This window comes from Pseudopipra pipra, chromosome 5 (genome assembly GCF_036250125.1).
Source record: "Pseudopipra pipra isolate bDixPip1 chromosome 5, bDixPip1.hap1, whole genome shotgun sequence".
In the NCBI taxonomy this organism is placed as follows: Eukaryota; Metazoa; Chordata; class Aves; order Passeriformes; family Pipridae; genus Pseudopipra; species Pseudopipra pipra.
In genome coordinates this window covers 18,640,791-18,655,819 of record NC_087553.1, presented here as the reverse complement: position 1 = coordinate 18,655,819, position 15,029 = coordinate 18,640,791, and the positions used below count along the sequence as shown (strand labels likewise).

At 44.3% G+C, this 15,029-nt stretch overlaps 1 protein-coding gene across 2 annotated transcripts; it reads right to left on the bottom strand.

Annotated features, from left to right (window-relative positions):
* Positions 1 to 6,345: 6,345 nt before the first annotated feature.
* On the bottom strand, positions 6,346 to 11,391 carry TMEM213 (transmembrane protein 213). 2 transcript variants are annotated; one of them, XM_064654779.1, is made up of 3 exons: positions 11,115 to 11,391; positions 8,872 to 8,937; positions 6,346 to 7,305 (listed from the first exon to the last, which is right to left on the bottom strand). In XM_064654779.1, the coding sequence occupies exons 1-3, from the start codon at positions 11,188 to 11,190 to the stop codon at positions 7,136 to 7,138; spliced, it is 312 nt and encodes a 103-aa protein (XP_064510849.1). In that variant the 5' UTR covers positions 11,191 to 11,391; the 3' UTR covers positions 6,346 to 7,135. The 2 variants fall into 2 exon arrangements, with proteins under 2 accessions (XP_064510849.1, XP_064510848.1); XM_064654778.1 differs by having other exon boundaries at positions 8,872 to 8,940; positions 11,115 to 11,357.
* Positions 11,392 to 15,029: the final 3,638 nt, after the last annotated feature.

Below are 15,029 nucleotides of genomic sequence, written 5' to 3'. Positions count from 1 at the left end.
AATCTCCTGCTCAGAGGATTTGTGGATGTGCAGCCACATATTCATGTTATTGCTACATCTTTCTGTACTTCACTGCAGTGTGGAAGAAAATTTTGTGGGACACTGGAAACAACATTCTTGCTTTTGCAGAGTAGAACTGCAAAGAAGTTACAAGAAGTTGTTTGTCCCTTCAAGCAGATGGCATCACTGATACAGCATTGCCTACAATAATCTTACTTCTGCCAGGGAACAGAGAGCACTGTTTCCTGCAGCTTGAGAAGCACTCAACACCAGTGCCAATGAGAATTCTTTAGTCCTCTTCATTTAAGGATGAACTAACATCTCTTACCTAACATTATCATGTTTCTATACAGAATGTTACTATTGCTCAGCTAAAGCACAGTGATTTCTTCATGTATTTGAGCCCAGAGAGTTGCTACATTAGAACTTGAATATTGTTGGGCTGATCTGACTTAAATACACGATATGTTGAAATGGCACAAAGTGGGAACAGTCTAGCAGAGATGGCTTTGCAGGTGTCTCCCTTCTCTTCTCCCATTTAGGCAAAGCAAACAGAACTGTGAAAGACCTCAATAAGTACTTTAACTTTGGCTCTGAAAGTCACACTGAAAATTGGCTGCATGTTTAATCATGTGATTTGGAAACTACAAGCTACAAAAGGTAGTTCTGGCTTTCCCAGTGACTCATGAACCGCAGCTCTGTATGTTGGTATCACTTGTTTTGTCTTTATGATTAGATAAATCAGAGGCTGAAAAAGCCACTGATAATGTAAGAATAATAAAAAGAACTTTATGAAGAGAAGTAATTGTAAAAGAGGCAAAGATTACAGAATATCAGTTGGGAGTCAATTTGATTTCCAGGTCCCCACTGGAAAGGGAAGAGAAGGAAAGGACAAGGCGGGTCTTCCCGGTTGTCGCAACCAGCACAACTGTGAGTAGGGCATGATGAGCAGAAACCTAGTATATTGAGTCAATAGTGAATAATAACGGTAAAGCTGAAATGAGTAAATAGTTTGGAATATAGAGCCACCAAAGAGCACAGAGGCAACAGAAAGTTTAACCAGGACTTGGGTCTTCTGTGTTTTTCTTAAAACATACAGTCACTTATATGAAATAGTTCAAGGGTGACACACTGTGTTTAAGTTCATGCACGAACTCGATAGTGAATATGTGAAGTTTATGGAAAATGAGATCAGTAGGAGAGAGGAGGGTGGGGAGAAACAGGAGTGATTGATTTTCACAAGGGAAAAGTTGAAAAAGTCATAGAAAGGTATTATTGCATGAAACTATCTACACTCCTCAGAGGATTTATTTCAAAATGCTGGGGGGGAGAACTGCTGTAAGAGAGCTCAGTTCTTTATTGGGAGGGTGCTTTATTTCACCTGTGAGCTGAGCAGGGAAGAGGAAGGGAGCAGTAGGACAAGAGAGCACGGTCTTAAGCTCCTCCAGGGGAGGTTTAGGTTGGATATTAGGAAGAAATTTTTTAGAGAGTGAGCAATCAGACATTGGAATGGGCTGCCCAGGGAAGTGGTGGATTCACTGTCCCTGGAGGTTTTTAAGATGAGACTGGATGTTGGCACTTAGTGCCATGGTCTAGTAACCACGGTGGTGTTGGATCAAGGGTTGGACTTGATGATCGCAGAGGTCTTTTCCAACCCAGTCAATTCTATGAGTCTGTGACTGCTACGTACGGCAAGGGTTGTATCTTCTTCCCCCAGTATTTGCTGCTGGGAGACAGAGCTCGACTAGAGTGACCTTTGAGCCTAGAGAGGCCTGCAAAAAAGCTGGAGAGGGACTTTTTACAAAGTAGTGATAGAACAAGGGGTGTTGGCTTTAAACTGAAAGACAGTGGATTTAGATTAGATATTAGGAAGACATTCTTTGTTGTGAGGGTGGTGAGGCACCGGAATAGGTTGCCCAGAGAAGTTGAGGATGTCCCATCCCTGGAAATGTTCAAGTCCAGTCTGGATGAGGCTTTGAACAACCTGGTCTAGTGGAAGGTGTCCCTGTCCGTGACAGGGGTAATAGGAACTAGATGGCCTTTAAGGTTCCTTCCAACCCATTTCTATGATCTCACCTTGCTGTTGCAATAGCCCACAAAATGTCTGTATGGCCTGTGACATCTTCATCTAAATTAGGTTATAAATGGCCCCAGGCTCTTTTGGTTCCTTCAAGTGGCAAACCAAATTGTGGTGGGAACCTTTGGAGACAGAAATGCAAGGATTTGGGACTGATGCAATGTGAATGTGTAATTTGTCCCCAAACAAACATTTTAGCTGTTCCCAAAATGTGTCTGGCAGGGACATGACTTTACCACACATAGTGATAGAGGGAACAAACATAGACTTTTACAATTAGTTCTGTTCTTTAGCTCTTAGAGTGAAGGTCACCATGACAACCAGGATATGAGAACAGAGCTTTGTTTGCTGGTCACTGGAACTGGACATTTTTCCCTTGCTTTCTTTTTGGAGGGAAAAGTTAATCCTGAGGGAGTTTTATGTCAGCGAGACATTGGAGCCTGTAAATCTCTGATGGGTGAGCAAAATCTTTTAACTGAATGTGTCTCTAGATTTCATGCTGTCAAATTGGACAGGAAAAGTCACAAGTCTCTTAGAGCTGTATTTCTTTTTTCAAGCAGTTTGCAGATGTGGGAGACAGTACTGCATTGTTTACCCTGTGTTTTATTTCCAGAAGGTTATTACAAAATAGGAGCTGTTGAACAATTCCACAGCATATACTGGTACTGTTGATAAAACAAAATAAGCAGAATCTGGAGTGTAAGGATGAGAGAGGGTGGTTGCTTCCCAAGAATGCCTGCATTCCATTCCTTGGCCATAATTAACTACAATAAATTTCTGAAATCCTAGTTTTTGTAATGGCTTTATCAAAATTCTTACATACTCCCAGTACACAGCACCTTTTCTTATGAATTTAACCTCTGCCTTTTGTCTGTGTGCGTCATGTGAGTAGGGAGCTCTGATGCTTGCCAGTTTTCATTCCTCTAGTGATTTTGCAAAGTGTAATCATTGTAAAGTGCAATTGCTTAATATGTAGCTCATTCACTAAAACCCCAAGGATAAAGGCAGTGAGTAATGTGAGTCATTACCAGAGCAATAGTATCTGAAAAGATGAAGACTCATGCATCAAGTACCAATCCATTTAGTCTTGAATTAAGAATTTTAAAAACCACTGGTCGGATGTGATTGATATTATCTCCAGGCAAATTAAAGTAGTTACCCTGGAATGCTGTGCTGATGCTAATGTTTTTCTCCTTTGTTATTAGAAGTGCTGATCAGTTACATGTGCCCACTGCTCTGTTTGTCTGTCCAAGATGTCTTCAGACCAGCAGCTCTCTCAGGTGCCTTTTACACCTCTTTTGCCTTTCCAGGCACTACGTACCTTCATGCCTGAAATTCAGAAACTTTGTCCAGAAAATATGAAGAACTCTGCTGACTAGCTCAACAGTGTTGAGGTTCAAACTTGTGTATTTCAGTCACACTTATTTTTTTTTCAGCCATTCAGGTTTCAACAATTTTCTTCCTTTTCTTTGTACTAAGTCAGTCGTAAGAGTTAGAATAGATTTTTTCCTACATCTCATTCCAGTGATGAACTTTTAGGTCCAAAGACATGGAATTTGACTGGACAGACAATGACTATAAATGACTGGAGCGTTAACATTTCCATCATCAATCTGAGAGGGTAATTTGCAGCTTAATAGGCAAGGTGAGCTGCCGTCTTACTTTTGACATGCTTTGAGATGTGCAAGTGCCTGCATAATGTTGTATATAGCAGTCTGATGGGGCACCTAGGTTTAGCACTGGTGAAATGATTTATGCATGCTGACAAATCAGGAGTTACGTTTTGTTTCCAAGATTTCCTGTGGGAACAAAAAGGCTTCCTGAATTACAATACAAAAAAATCCGAACAACAAAACCGGGCCCGTGCTGGATGTATGACTCCCTTGAAGTCAGCAGGGCTTGGGTAGCATTACACCAGTTGGCATCTACGATTAGAGGTCAACTATTCCTGTCAGTGATATTAAAATCATAAAATAATACATGATAAATTAGTGTATCAGTCTGCAACATTGCTCGCAGACCGCACTTGTAAGGCGTTGTACTATAAAGTCATCTTTAATTTGTGCATCACAACCAGACCACAGCCTTCTACTGTGACTTGATTGCTCTTTAAATAGGAATTATAACTCACAAGGTGTGCTACAGTGTGTCCCTTGTTGAAATTATTGCAGAAAGTGTCACAGTAGACTACAGGTAATCTTTAGACTTTAGAAATCAGGTATGCATAATCCATTTCTGCATACTAATTTCTGGTTTTATGTCAATTTCTCAAGTCTTTTGGATGCAACTTTTTTATTCTGTGCTTCCTGTAACTATTGACAAGCCCCTGAAACACTGACAATACCATTAGAGCTTTTCTCCTCCTTTTGCACAATGTGTTGCTTTGCTTATGTACCTGTGATTGCCCATGGTGCCTATGATCAGTACAACACACAGAATGTACCTTGGAGAGTCTCTTTAAGATAATATTTTATTTTTTGTACTATATTGCATAGGAACAGGTAAGATATTTACATTGGTAGCCTTTGAGTTTTTGGGGCACTTGTCACTTTGTTTAGGGATCTCAAACACGCTGGGAGTAGTAGTATCTTCATGAGATTCATTACAGGACTAAATTTTTCTAAGTGACCCAATCAAATGACTTGAAAAGAAGCAGCTACAGATCAAACCTGACAATGCCAGTTGTCAAAGTAGGCGATGCAGTAAGAAACAAAACTGTGAAATTAGATCAGAGGTTTACAGGTCTAGAAAAAGTATACATTTCACAGCAGAAATAATCTGTAAGATACTCCATTTGTGTACATGATTCTGTGAGGACTTGGGTTTCATCCTTGAACATAGGCACACAGAATCCTTTGGGGCACTACATTATATGAAAAAATACAGATTTTTTTCCTTTTCTCCCCAGTTTGGTTGAGCTGGGAATCCTCAACAGAAGCTGCAAGAAGCAAAACCTGAAGTTTAAGTCTACTGCAGTCCTTGAAGGTAGCTGCCCACAAGCGGACTGTTTTGGAGAGCGTGAAAAATAAACAAGCTGTGCTTCTAAAGGCAGGCTTCAGGAAGCCCCCCCGAATTGCCCAGTTGTTACAAAGCTCATTTGTGGGTGTTGCACTTGGCTGTAAGACATGTAAAGTTTGCATCACGTACTTAAAACTCAGACATACGAAAGCTAAGAAGCACATCCTCTCAAAGGTGAAAAACAGTGCCATATCCAGCAGGCAGTTCTGCGTTCCCAACCACGAGAACAATGTCCTCAAGTCTGGAGAACTGTGGGAAGAGGCCTGCAGAAGGCAGACACTAAGGCAATATGTGGAGATTTTTTCACAGTATCTTTCACATTGCTTTCAGGCCAATGAACATTTGTTACTATTAACACTAATATAATAGGAAAGAAATTATGTATGTAGAAGATTTGTTACACATGAGTGATTGAAGTGGTTTTTAACTGTGAACTCACTGCTCTTTACACCTGAGTGTTGATGCTGACTGAGAGCCCTTTTTTTCTGTAAGTTTGTAAATACATGAGAGGTTTTTTTGTTGTTTGGTTGTTGGGGTTGTTTTCATTGAAAGAGCTGGCTGGTCCAACACCAAGATTTGTCCTGTGAAAGTTATTTTTGTTTTAATTGTTGTGTATTGGAATACTGAGAATTAAGCCCTTCCCTTTTAAAACTTACTTTCCTGATACTAGCATCTCTGTTCAGTGTTTCACTTTGAAAGGCTTTTTGTCTTAAGTGATGCTAATGATAGGGAAGGGTGTCCTTTCCTCCGTGTCAAACTTGTCACCGTTCCTGTTGATGGTGGATAGTTGATAAGGGACAACTGCCCATCACTCTGAAGTGGCACAGAGTTGTCCTGATCAAAGTATCTACTTTGTGCCAGAATCAATGTGAAGAGTCTTAAACTGATGCCTATCTTTTCTCACTGAGAAGTTACATATTGATGAGCTGGTGGGAGAATATAATGATTTTTAGTAGATATAGATCTCCAGTGGTGCTTTCTTTGGTTTAAAAGTAACTTTTTATGTTTCATTTCAGTTGGTCTCTAGCAAGTTTGCTAATCCTGTGTGGGTCTAGATAGGTTTAACACAGATTTATTATTTTAATAATGGATAGAAACCAAGACTGGTGCAACTGCCCCAAATCAGAGTTTGACTGCAGTGAGGCAAGCCCTCCTGCATGAATATGTCTTGTTAGAATCCTGTTTCTAACAATTTGGGTTGAGTAATTCCTTGCCAATATAAGCTTGATCCATATAAACCAGTCAGTGAGAATCTTTCAATCAATAAGTGTTTATTATCACCTTATATAAATAGGAGCAGTTTTGTGCATGAATTGCATATGCTGGTTTAAACCTGCTTGCCATAGTTCAGCTTGGCTTAGTTACTCAGACAGGTGCATGCTGAATAAATACAAGCAACATTCAGTTCCTGCAACGCAGTTCACATATAAATGGCACTGGAAAAACTAGTTTTACTTTCAAACCAGCCCAAATGATCCCTAAGTTTCCATAAGAGACTTTTCCCATGCATCAGTTAATAGACTTTTAAATATTGCAGGTTAGTGAGGGAGAAGGACTTGGTGAAGTCAGTGAATTACATCCTCCTCCTGATGTAACCTGGCCTGTAGCCCAGTAATAGATCTGGTTATGTTGATCCTCCAGAAAATATCTTTATTTGCCCACTTTCTGTTTCAAACCAAAGATCATGCACTGGGTTGTCTTAAGACAACAGGCTGTAGACTGGTAACTGGTCCTTCACCTCTCCTTGCTGCTGCTGCTCTCACAGCAAGCATGAGGCGGCTCAGGGAAAAGATTATTTTTTTTTTGCACTGTGGGACATATGTGGTGGCTTGCAAGGACTTGCCTAGTCCACACCTTGGCTGGCAGCTCCAACCTGCCAGGGAGGATGTAGCCTCAGCAGCTGCCCTGCTTAAATCTGGTCTTTTTGACTGAATGTTTCCTTTCTTTTTCAGTTTCTTAGGAAGTGTTTGAAATGCTTTGTCGGTCTGTCTGCACCTCACTGCTCCCAGGTGCTGCTGCCTGCTGGCTTCAGTCCCTGCTTCAGGCCACCAAGTATTTGGGTTCATCAGGCCGGAGTTTCATGATCTTGTCCATGCAGAGCAGGATGAGAGTCAGAAACCAGAGGCTCCAGCCGACGGCCGCTGCAATCCACCCGTAATCGTCCATGCCCGACGGGCAGCACACGGCCGCCTGCGTGCAGAAGTTCACATCTGGTGGAGAACAAATGAGGTGAGCTGATGGGAGGCCAAGTACACAACAGGTCTCCTTTACTAGAAGGCAGATGAGACAGTGACTTCACTGTCTGCCCTGTGGCCTGTCACTCCGCCTTGGCATCCTTCCCCTAAGCCTGGCTCTTAACCCGGGTGGGTGGCAGTGCTCAGTTCCATCTGCATGTCTTCAGTCAGTCATCCCTGTCTGGCCAAACACCTCAGCAGCTCCTCGTACCACTGTGCCCACCATTATGGAAATCTTTTAATTGGCGTCTCCTCTGTCAGTTTTAGGAATGGCATATGATAGAAGTAGCTAGTTAAAATAAAAAACAAACCTGGGGTAGAGAAACCCTCATGTGGGAGAGTAAGAGGATCCCTGGTAGAGACACCTTCAGCAGGACCTCCAATAGTTTAGGTACCCAATACCTCTGTCAGCAATAGGGGCAGTGGCAGCTCTCTGCTGGGCTCTTAACTGTGACTTAAGTGTAACAGCTTCAAAACACATCACTATCAGGAGATCCCTGTTTTACATGTTTAAAAATGAAATAACTTTTAACAATTCCATGGGGGTTTTTTGCATCTTTTGCATCTTTTTTTCTGTTTTAATCAGTCCACTTAAAGAGTATGTCATTAGTTGTTTCATTTATACTTTTATTTATAGGCATCTGCTATACTTTTTCCATTCCAAGGGCACTGTGAAGATACCAGCTCTGTGTCTATATCCTGTGTGGTAATGTGGAAATATCAAAGGGAGCCTGAAGGACCATGGTATTTCAACCCCTTGGGCTCGGACAGAAGCTGAGTGTGAAACCCCAGCACCCCGGAATTTACATATATTGTGTGTTGATGTTCATGAATCTCGTTAGCTGTGAAAAGGGAATGCCTCCTGAGCTTGGTGAAGGGCATCCAGCCTCTTGCACATTTCCAGGGAAAAGGCAAGTGCAGGTGCTGCTCAGCTGCTCTCATTCATGTATGTCAGGGAGAACCATGGTCCTGTGCGTTGGCTTTCAGTGCACACAGTACAACTGTCCTGCGCTGCAGAGAGCAGGAATTCCCATCCCAGAGGTGTGTCTTGTGTGTGCCCAGAGAAGGGAGAGGGATGCCTGCCCTATATGCCTATGCCATGCTTTCAAGTAACATACCTGTGTTGGTACATGTTCTATAATACAGGAAGTGCAAGATTGTGGGGGATGTTTGATGTTTGAGTTGGAGAATGACTCTGGGAGTACTGGTGGGATCTCAAGTTGCTTGGAGCTGGCTCTCTGGGAAAGACCTGAGAGGATAGGGAAGGAGGCTCTCTTGGGAATCCATATAGTGCCTACAGGCAGGTGGTCTGGTAGGGAGCTTTGAATTAGCTATCAGTCTGTTCAAAACTATGCGTCTTTCTCAATGTACGTAAGATACTATACCGTGCCAATGGAGGAGTCTTAGAAGTGCATCCTAGAGGTTCACCCACAACGGTAGGCCTTGACAACAGATAAATCCCATTCCAGGACAGCCTCTCAGTCACCTGTGTAAACTCATCACCTGACTTTAATGTGGTAGTAATGATTTATGAAGACTTACTAAGACATGGTGGTTCATACTCAGTTGTGGGCATGGAGCTTCCTGAAACATTGGAGATGGCTTCTGCTGCTGCCAGAAGGAGAAAAGGCAAGCTGGATTAGAAAAGCAATACTGGACATCTAACATGAAAATCTGAAAAATCTGGCCTTGCAGAGGTCCGTAGGATGGAACCAACTTCGAGAAAGGAAGTTCCTGCCCCTAAACATTGCTTCATTAGGGTACACTTTCTTATCCCACCACTTTGAACACAGGCTCCAGAGACCTGCTGTAGCAGCAGCCATAAGGAGGAGGTGGATCACTGTCTTTCTGCCTGAGTCGGACCCTGATGTGAGCTGTTCATTCAGAGCTCAAATTAACCACTGTCCTTTCCCACACTACAGGGGCAGAACAAGCAAGGACTGAAATGAGAAAGACCATTCAGTGGCATGGGAGATCCATGGCCAGCAGGCTGTACATCTGCCTCCTTTTGTCCTTAGAAAAATCCCAGTAACTCCAGGGTGTGCAGAAGTCAGGCAGAGCCGAGGGCTGAGCCCATCCAGGGAGGCCCTGAGCAGGTCCACCATGGCTCCAAGGGGAAGCTTTGGCTTTGCTGCAGTTCAGAGCATCTGATGCTGCTCTGGCTGGACTCCAGTTTGGACCAGTATGGTAACCAGCTCAGGCTGGAAAATACAACATACAGAAATGAGTAATGGCCGGAGAGGGTCAGAAGATTTGATGAAGGTTTTGCCTCTTTATCCTGCTTCCTACTCATAGTCAGAACACACATACACTCTGGCACAACTCTTTGGCTGGTCTCCAGCCCTCCAAATCTGTCCATGTCATCGGCCAAAGCTTCCTTAGTCTTCCTGAGGAAGACCTGCCCCTCAGCTTCAGTGTGCTCCCTGTAGCACTGTGGGATCAGATGCAAGGACAGCTGCAGGATGCCTGAGTGAGGGAAAAGCATGGGTTGCTGTGGTCCCTGTGCATCAACACCTGTCTGTCCCCTGCTGCATAAGGAAGGGAATCTAAGAAATACTTCTTCCTGTGCTCCCATGAACAGTATACTTCAAGTTCAGCCGGGTGGAGCATCCCCTGCACAGACAGATGAAAAATGGCCCAGGGAGGCTACAGGGTGAGGGTGTGCTGGTTGTCCACAGACCAGGCAGAAGCTATGAGATAACTGTTTCCAGTCAAACCATCACTCAGAGCTGATAATTTGGAGTCTGATAGCGAAAATCAGTTTCAGCCTGATTTCAGTGAAGACTGCAAAATAATAGCTCAGGTTTAATTTCAGCTCAGGAAAACAAAACAGAACAAGACCTTTGAGCAAACCTTTGCTTTGAGTTTGGTGTTTTCCAAATAAACTGAGGTTGTCTTGTGGGAGATGTCCCTCTTGGGTCACCTTCCATTGCTCAGCTTTGCATTTTGAGCTGATTCACCATCAGCAATACCAGAGCTTTCCTCATGGCTTCTGCCATGCTCAGAGTGGGTCTCTGGGCAGCCTGCTCCAGGGAAGGGCCTGAATACTCCCCAGTCCTCTGTCTGACTCTGTCAGGACGCTTGCTGAATGACCTTGGCCAAGCCCATAATTTGTTTTCTCAGTTAATAAGTACCTTATGGGAGCACTGGGAAGAATCGTTGAAACCTGTGTATGATCTGTGGAAGGAAGTGCTGCAGCATGCTGAGCATTGGTTCATATTTATAAACTTTGCAGCCCAAAGAACAGGCTCTCAAAGCTAACCCATCTTTAAACAGCTGGCAGGTCTCATCTGGTGCTGATATACAAATTCAGGCAGGACCCTGGTGGGAAAGGGGCAGCTCACAGGTCTCATTTGCATTTTGGTTTTAGGCAACTTTTATAATTAAGGTGGGACCAAAACCAGATTTTCTGCAAAAAGCACCCAATAAAAGCTAAACCACACTACATCAAGCCCCTTGGGTGTTACTGCAAATGGTCCTTTCCTCAGCAAGCACAGGAAGACCAAATAACTGTGGTTCCCTATCTCCTTGCCTTTCAGTGGAGCAGCCTGCAGCTCATCACATTGACAGTGGATCTGTAAATAGCTGGCAAAAGAGCATCTCTACAGAATGATGACCAATCATGTCCAGTAATTCTCATTAGCATTAATCGATTCCAGCTCTTTACACTCCGTAGGTGAGACAAGGGAGCCCGCCTCATTTTGAAAGAACAAATTACTGTCAGTGGGCAATATATGGGGGGGGAAAGGGCAGGGTATAAAAACTGAAGCGTAGAAGAGAAATACCTGCTGAGCAGGAATCCCAGAGCGCAGCGGTGAAGAGGAGCACTGTGGAGGCTGCCCAGGGCTCGAAGTGCTTCATGCTGGGGGTCCAGCTCCCACTTGAGTGTCCACACGGAACAGGTCACTGTCTCTGGCAGCTCGGGTGCAGCAAATCCTTGATAAGCTCAGAGAGCTGGTGTGCAGAGCAGAGGGTGGAGCAAGGGAGCTTCCTGCTGCCAGGACACCTTGAACTTTCCTGCCAAAACCGGGTGAGGAAAGAGAACGGCTCTGACCGAAACAGCTTCAGTGGGAGGTGGATACCAGGAGTTGGCCCCTGAAGGTTAAGCTTAAAGTTTTCTCCCTAGGATATGCTGCAGCTGGAGGAAGGAAAGGCCTCCAGAGCCAGCCCTTCCCAGCAGAGTCCCAGGCAGCTTCTGAATCTTTTCATCCTATGAAGATGGTATAATAGAGCTGGAAAGGAGCAGAGGATTGGGGTAGAGAATTTGTCTCCCTATTTGGCTTTGATTTCGCATGTTTTCTTGCTTGACTTTCCCAGTGATGCTTTTTTGGAAGGGCTTTGTGGAATCCTAAAAAACAGCAGGCTTAGGTCATGCTGGTACAGCAGCTTTTAACACAGGATACACAGAGTGTGAGCACATTCCCACCAAGGAATGGGGTGAAACCAGTGGCTTTGTGTAGGCTACTGACAGCTATTGCAGAGTACCAATGGCTTGGGTTGGGATCAGTTCCAGTTTGGGGCCTCTGCACAGGAAGAAGCTGCTGCTGTTCTCGCCCTGTGAACACAGCGGTGTCACTGCCTCCATTGCCATCTGCAGCGTGGTTCTGGAAAAGCTGTTCTTTCTTCTCTGGTGGTTGTGCCACCTCCTCCTTGACGTGGGCAAAGCCAGAAGCTGTGCCTTCCCACCAGCAGAGCTCTATCTGCAGACCAAGAGGGCTGCTGGCAAAATGATACCAGCTGGAGAGTGAGAACTGTTCAGCAATCATGGTTGAAAAGCCACATTGTTGAAGTGGTGGTGTTGTTTTCCTGGTCTGATGAGCAGCACACATTGCTGCTCTTCCCGAGGCTGTTGGCTGTGCTTGTTCCGATTTTTGATGTGATGATGCACTTGTTAGAGAAAATTTCAGGCATTTAATCAGGCAGGAAGGCACTGGGAGAGGTGGGCTCCTCAGGGAGCAGGTTGCTGGTGCTCTTCTGCAGTGGTCACTCATGGTTTTGGGTTTAGAATGAAGCTGTCTGGGGCCTGTTCTGGATATGCAGCCAGTCTTAAAGGAGACACAGGGGAAGGCACCTTGGGCAGCAATCCTTGTAGGATAGAATTTAATAATTTTCTCCTTTTTTCGTTTCACGCTGCTAAAACCCACAGGGAGGGACATGACAGGGTTACCACAGGAATGGCATACAACAGGGGACAGCTGTGCAAAGCCGTGAGGTAGATTTGGTCTCCTTTCATTTAAGAAAAACCTTGGCAGCAAAGCCCTTCTTAGCCCTGCCCAGCATTTCTCTCACCACCAAAAACATTCTGTTCCCACCCAGCTGAAAATATTTCCATGATGCAGCAGGACACAGCAGCTGGAGGTTCCCTCCAGAGAGAGGGCACACTGAGCTGCAGATGAGGGCAGGTCAGCTGAAACGGGCATGTTTACCCACCTTGTCTCCCTGTTTTCATATCAACATGCTGCCAGGGCTGGCAGAGTAAGGGCTGTGCAGGCTGGTCTGTGACAGCCACCTCCTGCTGCTGCCGGGATGCAAGGCCCTGTCCTTCAGCTGACACCGGGGTGGCACAAGGTGTGTCGTGCTCGGCTGGCAGCCAGGCTGGGTGTGTGACCCCAGTCCTGAGTCACAGCAGGAGACTCCAACTGCTCAGAGCTGCTCCAAGTTCACCTATAGGATAATCTTCATCTCTACCTCGTTTCAGTGTCTAGATCCTCTTGTAGTGGTTGCTTTTGATTTATCTGAGGGTATTTATCTGAGCTACCTGTTGCATCAAAATTAAACCTCAAGTCTTTACCAGGAAAGGGCCCTCTCCTTTCTTCCAGTTTCACCTTTCCCTCCTGAATTTCTCAACCACAATTCCCCCTGAAAGTTGGCCTGGCAGTTAATTTTGCAAAAGTAATGAATACAGAAGTGTTCTGTGCAGCACAAAATGCTTGAGGGGAAATGAAAAGACAAAACTGCTCTACTATTGCATGAATGATTCAATTTGTAATGAAATGTCTTTTGAATTTTAACTATTAACTAAATGCTCTTTGTCAGCTTGCAGGTAAATGTGCCCATTTCTAAGGGATGCTGAAAATGCATTTGCACAATTAACATAATGTATTTCTTTTCCTTTCCAAAATGTGTTCCCTCTGTGGTTCAGAAAGGGCCTGCTCCAAACTCTTCTGAAGTGGTGAACAGGCTGCACTTGGCTTCAGCGATTTTTGGATTGGATTGGAAATGAAGGCTTTGCTTGATAAGTTCAGACACAATGGGAGCTCTGTAAAATCATCTCCTGACACAAATTTGGATTTGTTTCATTTCTTCTTTGTAACACGTTCATATTTCAGTGCTGTGACTGCCTGAAGAGTGATAAGATGCTCCAAAGCCTTCCCCTAGTTTCTATACTTGTCTCCCACCATGAGAGTGCCCTGGCACACAGAGCACAACTGCAGCCCCTGCAGAGACAGGGCTTCCTTTCCTCAGGATCCCATTTTCATGCAGTTCTCAAGACAAGACTCTATTTACTCTAAAATCAGATACTTCCCCAGCTCTCCCCTTGGAGTCTCTTCCACAGTGTGTAGGGCTCCAGGTCAGCTTTTCCTGATGGTTACAAACGAGGCAATACCTACCATTCAGTATATTTTGTGCCACAGAGAGCTTCACAGTTAAGATTCTCTGATGACCAAAGTATTGCCCTTGACACGTCACCACCAGGTGTGGCTCTCAGACAGGTATTACCTTTATCATACACACATACACTCTGTCTCTTTCTCTATATATATTCTGTTTACATAGGCAACATGTTTGTATTTTTCATTCCAAATGAAATCTGATTGCTGCTGCAATTGTGTTCCATCCCTGCAGTAACCAGCACGATGGCAATTGAGCCATAGCATGGTATTTAACTCAGGGCAAAACACACAGTCCACAAGAGCAGAGCAGGTGCATCACCTCTGGGTGTATCAGTGATAGAGGACAAATCTTTTTTTTTTCTGAATGTCACTTGAGGTTGGGATAACTACACCCCAACTCTCGTTTCAGTGTACCTGAGGTGGTGCTATGCTTAGCTGTTATGACAAAAAGGATTTTTGGTAAAAGAGAGCTCAAAAATTAATATCCCATGTAACCACACAAACCCTCTGCACGGTAGAGCTAAGTAAGCATGGAGTAGTTATAGGTCTGATCCCAGAGCTACCTACAGCTGCCTGACACTTCCCAGTGCTGCTGAAGGTGATGACAGCCTGGCTGGAGGGGTTGTGTGTTAGGGACCCTCCTGAGTTGTGTGTGGTGGCACACTGAAGCTGCTGATTAGTTGCTGTGTGCAGCCATTGAGGTCATGATGCTAGACACCAAGGTGGTCTGTGCTCTTGGTGGGACCATAGGAGCAGATCTTTCTCCAACAAGTTCTTTGTAGGTAGCAAAATCTCACGGTTCAACTCTAGAAAAGGCATTTGTTGGGGGGACGGGTCTGCCTGTTAGCAACCCCCAGTCTTTGTATTGTGGGGTGAGCTCCCTCCTGTGTGGCCTTTATAAAGCTCAAAAAAGCTTAAGAGTCTTTATAAAAGCCTTAAAATTACTTTTAAACACTCAAAATCATAAACCTGATGCTAATAATGTGTCCATCAGGAAGGGGGTTGATTTTTTGGTGTCTTCATTGATGTGAAAAATAGCTGTCTAAGATAAACAGAGGATTTCTAAAACTTGGCAAATATAGAAAA

Coding starts and splice junctions, on each gene's coding strand:
- TMEM213 (XM_064654778.1), bottom strand. CDS start 11,190: ATGAAGCACTTCGAGCCCTGGGCAGCCTCCACAGTGCTCCTCTTCACC. Junction 8,941..11,114: donor CTGGGATTCCTGCTCAGCAG/GTATTTCTCTTC, acceptor TCCTTCTGGCAG/CAGCAGAAGCCATCTCCAAT. Junction 7,306..8,871: donor GTATGAACCACCATGTCTTA/GTAAGTCTTCAT, acceptor GTTCTCCACCAG/ATGTGAACTTCTGCACGCAG.